The sequence below is a fragment of the Leucoraja erinacea genome, unplaced genomic scaffold, assembly GCF_028641065.1.
Source record: "Leucoraja erinacea ecotype New England unplaced genomic scaffold, Leri_hhj_1 Leri_225S, whole genome shotgun sequence".
Lineage (NCBI taxonomy): Eukaryota > Metazoa > Chordata > Chondrichthyes > Rajiformes > Rajidae > Leucoraja > Leucoraja erinaceus.
This window is the reverse complement of record NW_026576126.1, coordinates 60,483-72,758: the sequence shown is the minus strand read 5'-3', so window position 1 is coordinate 72,758 and position 12,276 is coordinate 60,483. Positions and strand designations below refer to the sequence as shown.

The window sequence follows — 12,276 nt, the reverse complement described above, 5'->3', positions numbered from 1 at the left end:
CATGCTGTTTTGGACTTTCTTTCACCATAAATGCAAGCTGATCTGATCAGCGTTTGACATTCACAATTTTTTCCTTCAATAACCCACCCACATCCTGCCTTTATAATTGTGCAAAATTAAGTCCTTTTGTTCAAAGCTGGTTAAAATATTAACAAATGGCTGTATAAGGCCAGAGAGTTTAAGAGGCACTCATGGGGAGGTCATTCTCCAAAATTCCAAAACAAAGAAATAAACTGTATTCGACTGAGTTAAAATGTTTATTTCCGAATCAATTCTGTAAAAAAAATATTCACACCAGTTTCTTTCTCCCACAGGAACATCAGATGAATACAAATACAATGGTGGCTACGGTAAATTAATTGTTGTTCGATATATTCGTCATTTTATTCCAAAACACTGAAGGATAGGTGACAGTCAATGTTGGAATAACGCAGGAGGCCGGCCGCCAGGATTAATATTTCATATCGGAGACCTGACAGAAGAAACCCCGTCATTGAGAGGAGTGGAATTCCCACACATTTGGCGGTTAGTGCAGGAAGTGGGTAGTGTATGAAGCAGGAATCTGAGGATTAAGCTCTGTGCCTTGTTTCCGTTTGAGAGAGCCCCCCCGCAGTGGAGATACCTCCACACAGTGATTGTCCCCCTTTGCATCGGGGAACTGGGGTGGAGGAAACTACACGGACGAGTCCCACACAATGTGTTCACAGACTCGTCGGACACCTGCCACTTTTGCTGGGGTGGAAGATTGCAACCTTCACGTGGTCTGTCCTGTTTCGACTACTGCAATCAACTCAACGTGCACAAACGGAAGATCAAATAGAACAAGTTGTCCAACAACTTTAGGCTGTGCACGCCACACGTGCTGGCTGGATGAGTCTCTGTTCCTCATAGAAAACTACTGTGTGAGGTTGCAGCCACGGTTTCTCTATCTAATGGGGCTGCTCCTTGCCTCCTGGCTTCCCTTCACACCCACCATCCTCATATTTTAACACTCCGAGCGTCGAGGACTTGGTAGGGCTGAAGATGCCCTGGTTGTGTTGCTCCTAGGCCTGGCCAAGCTGGTGATCCGTGAGTCGTGGCGCCAGGCGGAAGAATACCCCCCGAGCCGGCTGTCTGTCCCTTCTCTGCGGTTACGTGTTTGCCTGGGTTGTACTAGAGGGGTCTACGCGCTGTCCACTGGCACCCTGCGGTGTTTCCGGGAATACTGGCAACCACTTGGGTTGGAATACATCTTTAATTAGGATGGTAAAATTGTTATTTAGAATATTTACTTTACTGGTGTTAAGGCGGTGGGTCTGTGTGTATTGTTTTGTAATCTACATATTATTGTAGATAATTGATTACATTTATTATTGGTGAAAGAAAAGGATCAGTACTGCGGATGTGGGTTGAGATCACTTGAGTTTAGTTTTGTGTGGTTTGGTTTACAGTTAGTTTAGTTTAATTTAGATAACTTTTGTTTAAATTAGTTTAGTTTAGTGCAGTGCATTACCGTTTTGTACAGTTTAGTTTAGTTTATTTTAGCTGTTAGTTGGGTGCATTTGAGTTTAGATTATTTTAGTGTAGTTCAGATGGGTTTGGTTCATCGGTTTAGTAACCTCTAGCCAGTACACACAAATCTAGGAATAATTCTTTTAAACAATTTAAACTCCTCACATCCTTATTGTATTAGGGAGACCATAACTGAACGCAACATACCCTAACCGAATTACTGTGCGGCTGCCTCATGGCTTTTCCGACTCTGGGATGTGTTTTGCGGTTGGGAATGTTTGTTTCCGATCTGAGAACATGCCGTCTTGGACTTTCTTTCTCCATAAATGCAAGTTGATCTGCTCAGCTATTGACCTGCACTGTTTATGTATTCAATAATCACTGCCACATCTTGTCATTATAATTGTGCAAAATTGAGTCCTTTAAGGGCCTTTCCCACGAGCATGCGACTTGCATGCGGCAAGCGCGGACCTGCATGCGGCGGAGGTCGAGTGAGTGCGCGGCCTAACCGGGGTCGCGGCGGTGCGGGCCGCGCGGGAGGTAGGCCGAGTTGAGCAGTGACAGTTTTGAAGTTCGCGCGAAGTGTCGGGACCAGCTCCGCACAACTCCATACGGCTCCGGCGATCGAAGTAGCACCGGCCCCGCGAGGCCGTACGGCGTAAGCGACCATGTTAGGTCGCGCTTGCCGCATGGTGTCGCATGCTCATGGGACAGGCCCTTAAGTTTAAAGATGGTTTAAATATTAGCAAATGGCTGAATAATGTCAAGGAGTCAAAGAGGTACTCATGATGGGTCATTCTCCAATATTCCATAACTAAAAAATCAAATAGGTTAAAATTTTGTTTCCTAATTAATTCCTGCAAAAATTACTTACACCAGTCTGTTTCTCCACCAGGAACGTCAGATGAACACAACAAAGATGGTGGCTACGGTAAATTAATTGTTGATCAATATATTCTTAATTTTATACCCAAAACACTGAAGAATAGGTCAGTCAGTGTTGCAATAACGCACGAGGCCGGCCACTAGGATTAATGTTTGCTGTCGGAGACATGCCAATAAAAACCCCGTCAATGAGAGGAGTGGGATTGTCTCACAGTTGGCTGTTCGTGAAGGGAAGTGGTCGTGAATGCAGCAGGAATCCGAGGATAAGGCTCTGTGTTTTTTGTCCGTTTGAGAGCACCCCAGTGTAGTTCCCTCGATGCAATGATTGTCCCCCTTTGCATCGGGGACCTGGGATGGAGGGTACTACACCGAGGATTCCCATGCAATGTGTTTCTATTCTGCTTCACAGACTTGCCTGACACTTGCCACTTCTGTGGGCTTGATAGTCTGTGTTCCACGGAGAAAAAGAGTTTGTGAATTTGCAGCCTCGCTGCCAATATCTAAAGTGGCTGCTCCTTGCCTCCTTGCTCCTTGCGGCCCTTCACACCCACCATCCTCATATTTTGATACTATGATCGTCGGATACTGGATTGGGGTTGAAGATGTCCTGGTTGGGTTGCTCCTAGGCCATGCTGATGATCCGCCAGTCGTAGCGCCAGGCGGAAGAATACCGCCAGAGCTGGCTGTCTGTCCCTTTTGTGGGGTTGTGGCTGCTCCTGGGGGCACCACCAGGGCTGGGATGCATCTTTAATAAGAATGGTAAAATATTTATTGAAGATTATTTACTTTACTGACATTATGGTGATGGGTCTGTTTGTATTGTGTTCTAATCTACATATTATTGTAAATAATTGATTACATGTATTAGTGGTTAAAGAAAAGTGTCAAGTACAGCGGGTGTGCATTGAGTTGAGTTTGGCAAAAAACCCTAAACAAATTATGGTGCGGCTGCCTCATGACTTTCTGACTATGGGATGTATTTTTACGTTGAGAATGTTTGGGCCAGATCTGAGAACATGCTGTCTAGGACTTTCTTTCTCCATAAATGCTCAGTGTTTGATCTGCACTGTTTATTTATTGAATAATGCCCCCGTCCCACTTAGGAAACTTGAACGGAAACCTCTGGAGACTTTGCGCCCCACCCAAGGTTTCCATTAGGTTCCCGGAGGTTGCAGGTGGTTGCCGGAGGTTGCAGGTAGTGGCAGCAGGTAGGGAGACTGACAAAAACCTCCGGGAACCGCACGGAAACCTTGGGTGGGGCGCAAAGTCTCCAGAGGTTTCCGTTCAGGTTTCCTAAGTGGGACAGGGGCATAATCCACACACATCTTGCCACTATAATTTTGCAAAATTGAGTCCTTTTGTTCAAAGCTGGTTACAAAAATTAGCAACTGGCTGGATAAGACTAGGAAGTCAAAACGGAACTGATGAGGGGTCATTCCCCAAAATTCCATAACTAAGAAAGAAAGTGTATTCGACTGAGTTAAAATGTTTATTTCCGAATGAATTCATGCAAACATTTCTCCTATAGGAACGTCAGATGAATACGAAAAAGACGGTGGCTATGGTAAATTAATTGTTGTTCAATATATTCTTCATTATATTCCCAAAACACTGAAGGACAGGTGACAGTCAATGTTGGAATAACGCAGGTGGGCAGAAGACGAGGGCAAATGTTTCATTATGGCGACCTGCCAGTAGAAACACTATCAGTGAGAGAAGTGGAGTTCCCTCACAGTGGGCTGTTCGTGGAGGGTAGTGGTAGTGAACGATGCAGGAATCCGAGGATTAAACTCTGCTTTTTTTCCGCGAGAGAACCTCCCAGTGGAGTTCCCTCCCCGCAGAGATTATCCCCCTTTACATCCGGGAACTGGGGTGGAGGATACTACACCGACGAGTCCCATGTAATATGTTTCTACTCTAGTTCACAGACCAGCCAGACACCTGCCACATTTGCGGGCTGGATGAAACTATGTTCCACGTAGAAAAGGAATGTGTGAAGTTGCATCCTCGGTTCCAATATCTGGCTGCTTCTTGCCTCCTGGCTGCCCGTCACACCCACCATCCTTATATTTTGATACTCTGAGCATCGGGGACTGGGTAGTAGGGCTGAAGATGCCCTGGTTTGGTTGCTCCTAGGCGTGACCAAACTGGTAATCCGCGAGTCGTGGCGCCAGTGGGGGATGACCGCCCGACCCGGCTGTCTGTCCCGTTTCTGGGGTTATGTCTGCGCCTGGATGGTAAAAGAGAGGGACTACACGCTGTCCACCGGCACCCTGGGGATTTCCGGGGTTTAATGAACTTGGTTTAGTTGAGTGATTTCAGTTTAGATTATTTTAGTGCAGTTCAGCTGGGTTTGGTTCAGTTTGATTTAGTTCGATTTAATAACCTGTAGCTAGTACTCACAAATCTGGGAATAATTCTGGTAGACATACATTGTTTATAAAATCTCTACATCCTTCTGATACTAGGGAGACCAGAACCAACGCAATATACCCTAACCAAATTACTGTGTGGCTGCCTCATGACTTTTATGAGTACTGAATGTATTTTTAGGTTGGGAATGTTTGGGCCCGATCTGAGAACATGTTTTCTTGGAATGTATTTCTCCATAAATGCAAGTTGATCTGTTGAGCGTTTGAAATTCACTGTCTATTACTCAATAATCCATCCGCATCTTACTATTATAATTGTGCAAAATTGAGTCCTTTAGTTCAAAGCTGATTACAATATTAGCAAATGGCTGGATAAGGCCAGGGGGTGAAAGATTAACTCATGATGGGTCATTCTCTAAGATTCCATAACTAAGAATTAAACTGAATTTGATTGAGTTAAAATGATTATTTGCGGATCAATTCCTACAAACATTATTCAGACCAGTTTTTTTCTTCTACAGGAACATCAGATGGATATGAACAAGATGGTGGCTACGGTATATTTATTGTTGTTCAATTTATTTTTCGTTTTTTCCCCAAAACACTGAAGGATAGGTGACAGTCAATGTTGGAATAACGCAGGTGGCCAGAGAACCAGGGTTAATGTTTCATATCGCCGACCTGCCAGTAGAAACCCCGTCAGTGAAAAGAGTGGAATTCCCTCATGCAAACATTTCTCCTATAGGAACGTCAGATGAATACGAAAAATACGGTGGCTACGGTAAATTAATTGTTGTTCAATATATTCTTCATTATATTCCCAAAACACTGAAGGACAGGTGAGAGTCAATGTTGGAATAACGCAGGTGGGCAGAAGGTGAGGGCAAATGTTTCATTATGGCGACCTGCCAGTAGAAACACTATCAGTGAGAGAAGTGGAGTTCCCTCACAGTGGGCTGTTCGTGGAGGGTACTGGTAGTGAACGAAGCAGGAATCCGAGGATTAAACTCTGTGTTTTTTTCCGCGAGAGAACCTCCCAGTGGAGTTTCCTCCCCGCAGAGATTATCCCCCTTTACATCCGGGAACTGGGGTGGAGGATACTACACCGACGAGTCCCATGCAATATGTTTCTACTCTGGTTCACAGACCAGCCAGACACCTGCCACTTTTGCGCGCTGGATGAAACTATATTCCACGTAGAAAAGGAATGTGTGAAGTTGCATCCTCGGTTCCAATATCTGGCTGCTCCTTGCCTCCTGGCTGCCCGTCACACCCACCATCCTTATATTTTGATACTCTGAGCATCGGGGACTGGGTAGTGGGGCTGAAGACGCCCTGGTTTGTTTGCTCCTAGGCGTGACCAAGTTGGTAATCCGCGAGTCGTGGCGCCAGTGGGGGAAGACCGCCCGACCCGGCTGTCTGTCCCGTTTCTGGGGTTATGTCTGCGCCTGGGTGGTACAAGAGAGGGACTACACGCTGTCCACCGGCACCCTGGGGATTTTCGGGGCACCACGGGGTTTGTAATGCATCTTTATTAAGGATGGTAAAATAGCAATTTATTAATTAGGTATAAAGTATATTTAATCTACTGGTAATATGGTGGTGAGTCTGTTTGTATTGTTTTGTGATTAATTATTTACAACAATTGATTACAATAAATGTATTATTGCTTAAAGGAAAGGACCAAGCATTGCGGAAAATCATTTTTCACACCAAGAGTGGTGAATCTGTGGAATTCTCTGCCACAGAAGATAGTTGAGGCCAGTTCATTGGCTATATTTAAGAGGGAGTTAGATGTGGCCCTTGTGGCTAAAGGGATCAGGGAGTATGGAGAGAGGGCAGATACAGGATACTGAGTTGGATGATCAGCCATGATCATATTGAATGGTGGTGCAGCCTCGAAGGGCCGAATGGCCTCTATCCTGCACCTATTTTCTATGTTTCTATGTTTCTATGGATGTGGGTTGAGTTTGGTTGTGTTGAGTTTCGTGAGGTTTGCTTATGCCCCTGTCCCACTTGGGAAACCTGAACGGAAACCTCTGGAGACTTTGCGCCCCACCCAAGGTTTCCGTGTGGTTCCCGGAGGTTGCAGGTGGTTGCCTGAGGTTGCAGGTAGTTGAAGCAGGTACGGAGACTGACAAAAACCTCCGGGAACCGCACGGAAATCTTGGATGGGGCACAAAGTCTCCAGAGGTTTCCGTTCAGGTTTCCTAAGTGGGACAAGGGCATTATTACTGTTAGTTTAATTTGGTTTAGATTTGTTTCGATTACTTTTGTTTAAATCAATTTAGTGCAGTACATTGCCGTTTTGTGCAGTTTAGTTTATTGAACTTGGTTTAGTTGAGTGATTTCAGTTTAGATTATTTTAGTGCAGTTCAGCTGGGTTTGGTTCAGTTTGATTTAGTTCGATTTAATAACCTGTAGCTAGTACTCACAAATCTGGGAATAATTCTGGTAGACATACACTGTTTATAAAATCTCTACATCCTTCTGATACTAGGGAGACCAGAACCAACGCAATATACCCTAACCAAATTACTGTGTGGCTGCCTCATGACCTTTATGAGTACTGAATGTATTTTTGGGTTGGGAATGTTTAGGCCCGATCTGAGAACATGTTTTCTTGGAATGTATTTCTCCATAAATGCAAGTTGATCTGTTGAGCGTTTGAAATTCACTGTCTATTACTCAATAATCCATCCGCATCTTACTATTATAATTGTGCAAAATTGAGTCCTTTAGTTCAAAGCTGATTACAATATTAGCAAATGGCTGGATAAGGCCAGGGGGTGAAAGATTAACTCATGATGGGTCATTCTCTAAGATTCCATAACTAAGAATTAAACTGAATTCGATTGAGTTAAAATGATTATTTGCGGATCAATTCCTGCAAACATTATTCAGACCAGTTTTTTTCTCCTACAGGAACGTCAGATGGATATGAACAAGATGGTGGCTACGGTATATTTATTGTTGTTCAATTTATTTTTCGTTTTTTCCCCAAAACACTGAAGGATAGGTGACAGTCAATGTTGGAATAACGCAGGTTGCCAGAGAACCAGGGTTAATGTTTCATATCGCCGACCTGCCAGTAGAAACCCCGTCAGTGAAAAGAGTGGAATTCTCTCACAGTTGGTTGTTCGTGGAGGAAAGGGGTCGTGAATGAAGCAGGATTCCGAGGATTAAGCACTGTGCATTTTGCCCCCCAGTGGAGTTCCCCCTATGCAGTGATTATCCCCCTTTGCATCAGGGGCCTGGGGTGGAGGGTAATACAACGACGAGTCCCATGCAATCTGTTTCTATTCCGGTTCAGAGACTCGCCAAACGCCTGGCACTTTTGCGGACTGGATGAGTCTGTGTTCCATGTGGAGAAGGAGTGTGTGAGTTTGCAGCCTCGGTTCCAATATCTAAAGGGGTTGCTCCTAGATTAGGCCAAGCTGGTGATCAGCGAGTGGTGGCGCAAGGTGGAAGGATACTCCGCCTGAGCCGGCTGCCTTTCCCTTTTCTGGGGTTACGTCTGCACCTGGGTGGTACTAGGGAGCGTGTGCGGGCGTGTCGCTGACGGACGACATGCCGAAGCGAAGAAGTTGAAGCCAAATAACCGAATGGAAACAAAACCGAAACACCATATAACGGAATGGAAACAAAGCCGAAACACCAACTAACTGAAAGGATGGGATGCCTAAATGCAATATTGTATTGCACCTCCGCTCCATCCGACCTACAGCCCATGGAGGGTGGCCGTGGGAGAGAGGGGGCTGTCCCGAGGGATGCGCACCATTGCCCGCTTACAACTTGGTGCTTGATGCTTGGCTTGATTGGGAAAATTACCCCCCACCCTCCTGCCGGTAGAGACGCGTGGGTGGGGGTCATTTTCCCACACAAGCCATAGGTGACTGGGCAACCTGAACCCGAGCACCAATTTGTAATCGGCCGAAGGAGCGTACCCTCGGGACACCCCCCGCTCTCCCACGGCCACGACCGCCCTCTGCCTCATCTCCCCCATGCGATCGCACTGTGACGGGCTGTGGGTCGGGTGGAGCAGAGTTGTTGGACAGGCTGGTCCCTCCGCTCACCCAGAGTCACTGACCACGATGCACCACCATCGGATCCCAGCCCCCACACCAGGGCGATTCCCCCCCCGGACCCTGACACACACAATGGGTGATTCACCCCCGCCACGGCAATGGGGACAGTCGGCTCGTGGCCTAGTAAATCGCTTTTAAAACACGGTGGGGGCACACGTTCCTTGGCTGACCGATGATGTGTGCATGACAACAAACACTTTTATTTCCTCCCACTCCTCCTCCGCCCCCCCCTCCCCCCCCCCCCCGAGGGTTGCGCTCCTTCAGCTCCTTACAACTTGGTGCTCGGTTTCAGATTTCCCAGTCACCTATGGCTTGTATGGGAATATGACCCCTACGCTCCCGTCTCCAACGGAGGGACGGTGTGGGTCATTTTCCCACACAAGCAATAGGTGACTGGGCAATCTGAACACAAGCACCAAGTTGTAAGCGGCGGAAGGTGCGCATCCCTCGGGGCAACCCCTAATCTCTTACAGACACCCTCCACGGGCTGTAGGTCGCATGGAGCGGAGGTGTGGAACAATATTCATCCCTCCACAGTGATGTGATGAACGAAATATGCACTATCCAAATTACTGTGCGGCTGCCTCATGACTTTCCTGACTATGGGATGTATTTGTAGGTTGTGAAGGTGTAGGCCCAATCTGAGAACATGCTATCTTAGAATTTCTTTCTCCATCAATGCGTTGATCTGCTCAGCGTTTCATCTGCACTGTTGATTTATTCAATAATCCACCCACATCTTCCATTAAATTGTGCAAATTTGAGTCCGTTATTTCAAGGCTGGTTAAAATATTAGCAAGCGGCTGTGTCAGGCCAATGGGTCAGAGAGGAACTCATGAGGGGTCATTCTCCAAGATTCTATAACCAAGAATTAAAGTATTCGACTGAGTTAAAATGTTTATTCGCGAATGAATTTCTGCAAATATTATTCACCACAGCCTATTTCTCCTACAGGAACGTCAAGTGGATACGAAAATGACGGTGGCTACGGTAAATTAATCGTTGTTCAATATTCTTATATCCCCCCCCCCCCCACAGTGGAGTCCCCTCTAAGCGGTGATTGTCCCCCTTTGCATCAGGGACCTGGGGTGGAGTGTACTAAACCGACGAGTTCCATGCAATCTGTTTCTAATCCGGTTCACAGACTCGCCAGCCGCCTGCCAATTTTGCGGGCTGGATGAGTCTGTGTTCTTCGAAGAAACGGTGTGTGTGTGTGTGGTTGCAATCTCGGTTCCAATATCTAACGGGGCTACACCTTGCATCCTCGCAGCCCTTCACACCCACCATCTTCATATTTTGATACTCTAAGCTTCGTGGACTGGGTAGGGCTGAAGATGTATGGGTTGGGTGGCTCCTAGACCTTGCCAAGCTGGTGATAGAAACATAGAAACATAGAAAATAGGTGCAGGAGTAGGCCATTCAGCACTTCGAGCCTGCAATCATGGGGATCGAGTTGATCATGGGGAACGAGGATATGGCGGACCAATTGAATAACTACTTTGGTTCCGTCTTCACTAAGGAAGACATAAATAATTTGCCGGAAATAGCAGGGGACCGCGGGTCAAAGGAGTTGGAGGAATTGAGTGAAATCCAGGTTAGCCGGGAAGTGGTGTTGGGTAAATTGAATGGATTAAAGGCCGATAAATCCCCAGGGCCAGATAGGCTGCATCCCAGAGTACTTAAGGAAGTAGTTCCAGAAATAGTCTTTCAAAACTCTTTAGATTCTGGAGTAGTTCCTGAGGATTGGCGGGTAGCAAACGTAACCCCACTTTTTAAGAAGGGAGGGAGAGAGAGAACGGTGCATTACAGACCAGTTAGTCTAACATCGGTAGTGGGGAAACTGCTAGAGTCAGTTATTAAAGTTGGGATAGCAGCATATTTGGAAAGTGGTGAAATCATTGGACAAAGTCAGCATGGATTTACGAAAGGTAAATCATGTCTGACGAATCTTATTGAATTTTTCGAGGATGTAACTAGTAGCGTGGATAGGGGAGAACCAGTGGATGTGGTGTATCTGGACTTCCAGAAGGCTTTTGACAAGGTCCCACATAAGAGATTAATATACAAACTTAAAGCACACGGCATTGGGGGTTCAGTATTGATGTGGATAGAGAACTGGCTGGCAAACAGGAAGCAAAGAGTAGGAGTAAACGGGTCCTTTTCACAATGGCAGGCAGTGACTAGGGGGTACCGCAAGGCTCAGTGCTGGGACCCCAGCTATTTACAATATATATTGATGATCTGGATGAGGGAATTGAAGGCAATATCTCCAAGTTTGCGGATGACACTAAGCTGGGGGGCAGTGTTAGCTGTGAGGAGGATGCTAGGAGACTGCAAGGTGACTTGGATAGGCTGGGTGAGTGGGCAAATGTTTGGCAGATGCAGTATAATGTGGATAAATGTGAGGTTATCCATTTTGGTGGCAAAAACGGGAAAGCAGACTATTATCTAAATGGTGGCAGATTGGGAAAGGGGGAGATGCAGCGAGACCTTGGTGTCATGGTACACCAGTCATTGAAGGTAGGCATGCAGGTGCAGCAGGCAGTAACGAAAGCGAATGGTATGTTAGCTTTCATTGCAAAACGATTTGAGTATAGGAGCAGGGAAGTTCTACTGCAGTTGTACAGGGTCTTGGTGAGACCACACCTGGAGTATTCAGTACAGTTTTGGTCTCCAAATCTGAGGAAGTACATTATTGCCATAGAGGGAGTGCAGAGAAGGTTCGCCAGACTGATTCCTGGGATGTCAGGACTGTCTTATGAAGAAAGACTGGATGGACTTGGTTTATACTCTCTAGAATTTAGGAGATTGAGAGGGGATCTTATAGAAACTTAAAAAATTCTTAAGGGGTTGGACAGGCTAGATGCAGGAAGATTGTTCCCGATGTTGGGGAAGTCCAGGACAAGGGGTCACAGCTTAAGGATAAGGGGGGAATCCTTTAAAACCGAGATGAGAAGAACTTTTTTCACACAGAGAGTGGTGAATCTCTGGAACTCTCTGCCACAGAAGGTAGTTGAGGCCACAGTTCATTGGCTATATTTAAGAGGGAGTTAGATGTGGCCCTTGTGGCTAAAGGGATCAGGGGGTATGGAGAGAAGGCAGGTACAGGATACTGAGTTGGATGATCAGCCATGATCATATTGAATGGCGGTGCAGGCTCGAAGGGCCGAAATGGCCTACTCCTGCACCTATTGTCTATGTTTCTATGTTTAGATTACTTTTGTTCAGATTAGATTAGTTCTGTGCAGTTTTGTGCAGTTTAGTTTAGTTGAATTTAGCTTAGTTTAGTTAAGTGCATTTTAGTTTAGATTATTTAAGTGCAGTTCAGCTGGGTTTGGTTCAGTATGATTTAGTTTGGTTTGGTAACCTGTAGCTAGTACTCACAAATCTAGGAATAATCCTTGTAAACATAAACTGTTTCTGAAATCTCCACATCCTTA

The 12,276-nt window shown here is 46.0% G+C and overlaps 1 protein-coding gene across 9 annotated transcripts in view; it reads left to right on the top strand.

The window, feature by feature from the left end:
* The window catches only part of LOC129716391 (uncharacterized), a 56,975-nt gene that overhangs the window by 20,863 nt on the left and 23,836 nt on the right, over positions 1 to 12,276 (top strand). For 5 of the 9 annotated variants that reach the window (XM_055666266.1, XM_055666261.1, XM_055666265.1 and 2 more), the window contains 5 exons: positions 2,387 to 2,422; positions 5,270 to 5,305; positions 5,494 to 5,529; positions 7,674 to 7,709; positions 9,791 to 9,826. In XM_055666266.1, coding sequence (XP_055522241.1) covers positions 2,387 to 2,422; positions 5,270 to 5,305; positions 5,494 to 5,529; positions 7,674 to 7,709; positions 9,791 to 9,826 — 180 coding nt within the window. Of the gene's footprint in view, positions 1 to 2,386; positions 2,423 to 3,904; positions 3,941 to 5,269; positions 5,306 to 5,493; positions 5,530 to 7,673; positions 7,710 to 9,790; positions 9,827 to 12,276 lie in introns of all 9 variants that reach the window. The other 4 variants (XM_055666263.1, XM_055666264.1, XM_055666262.1 and 1 more) reach the window with 4 other exon arrangements.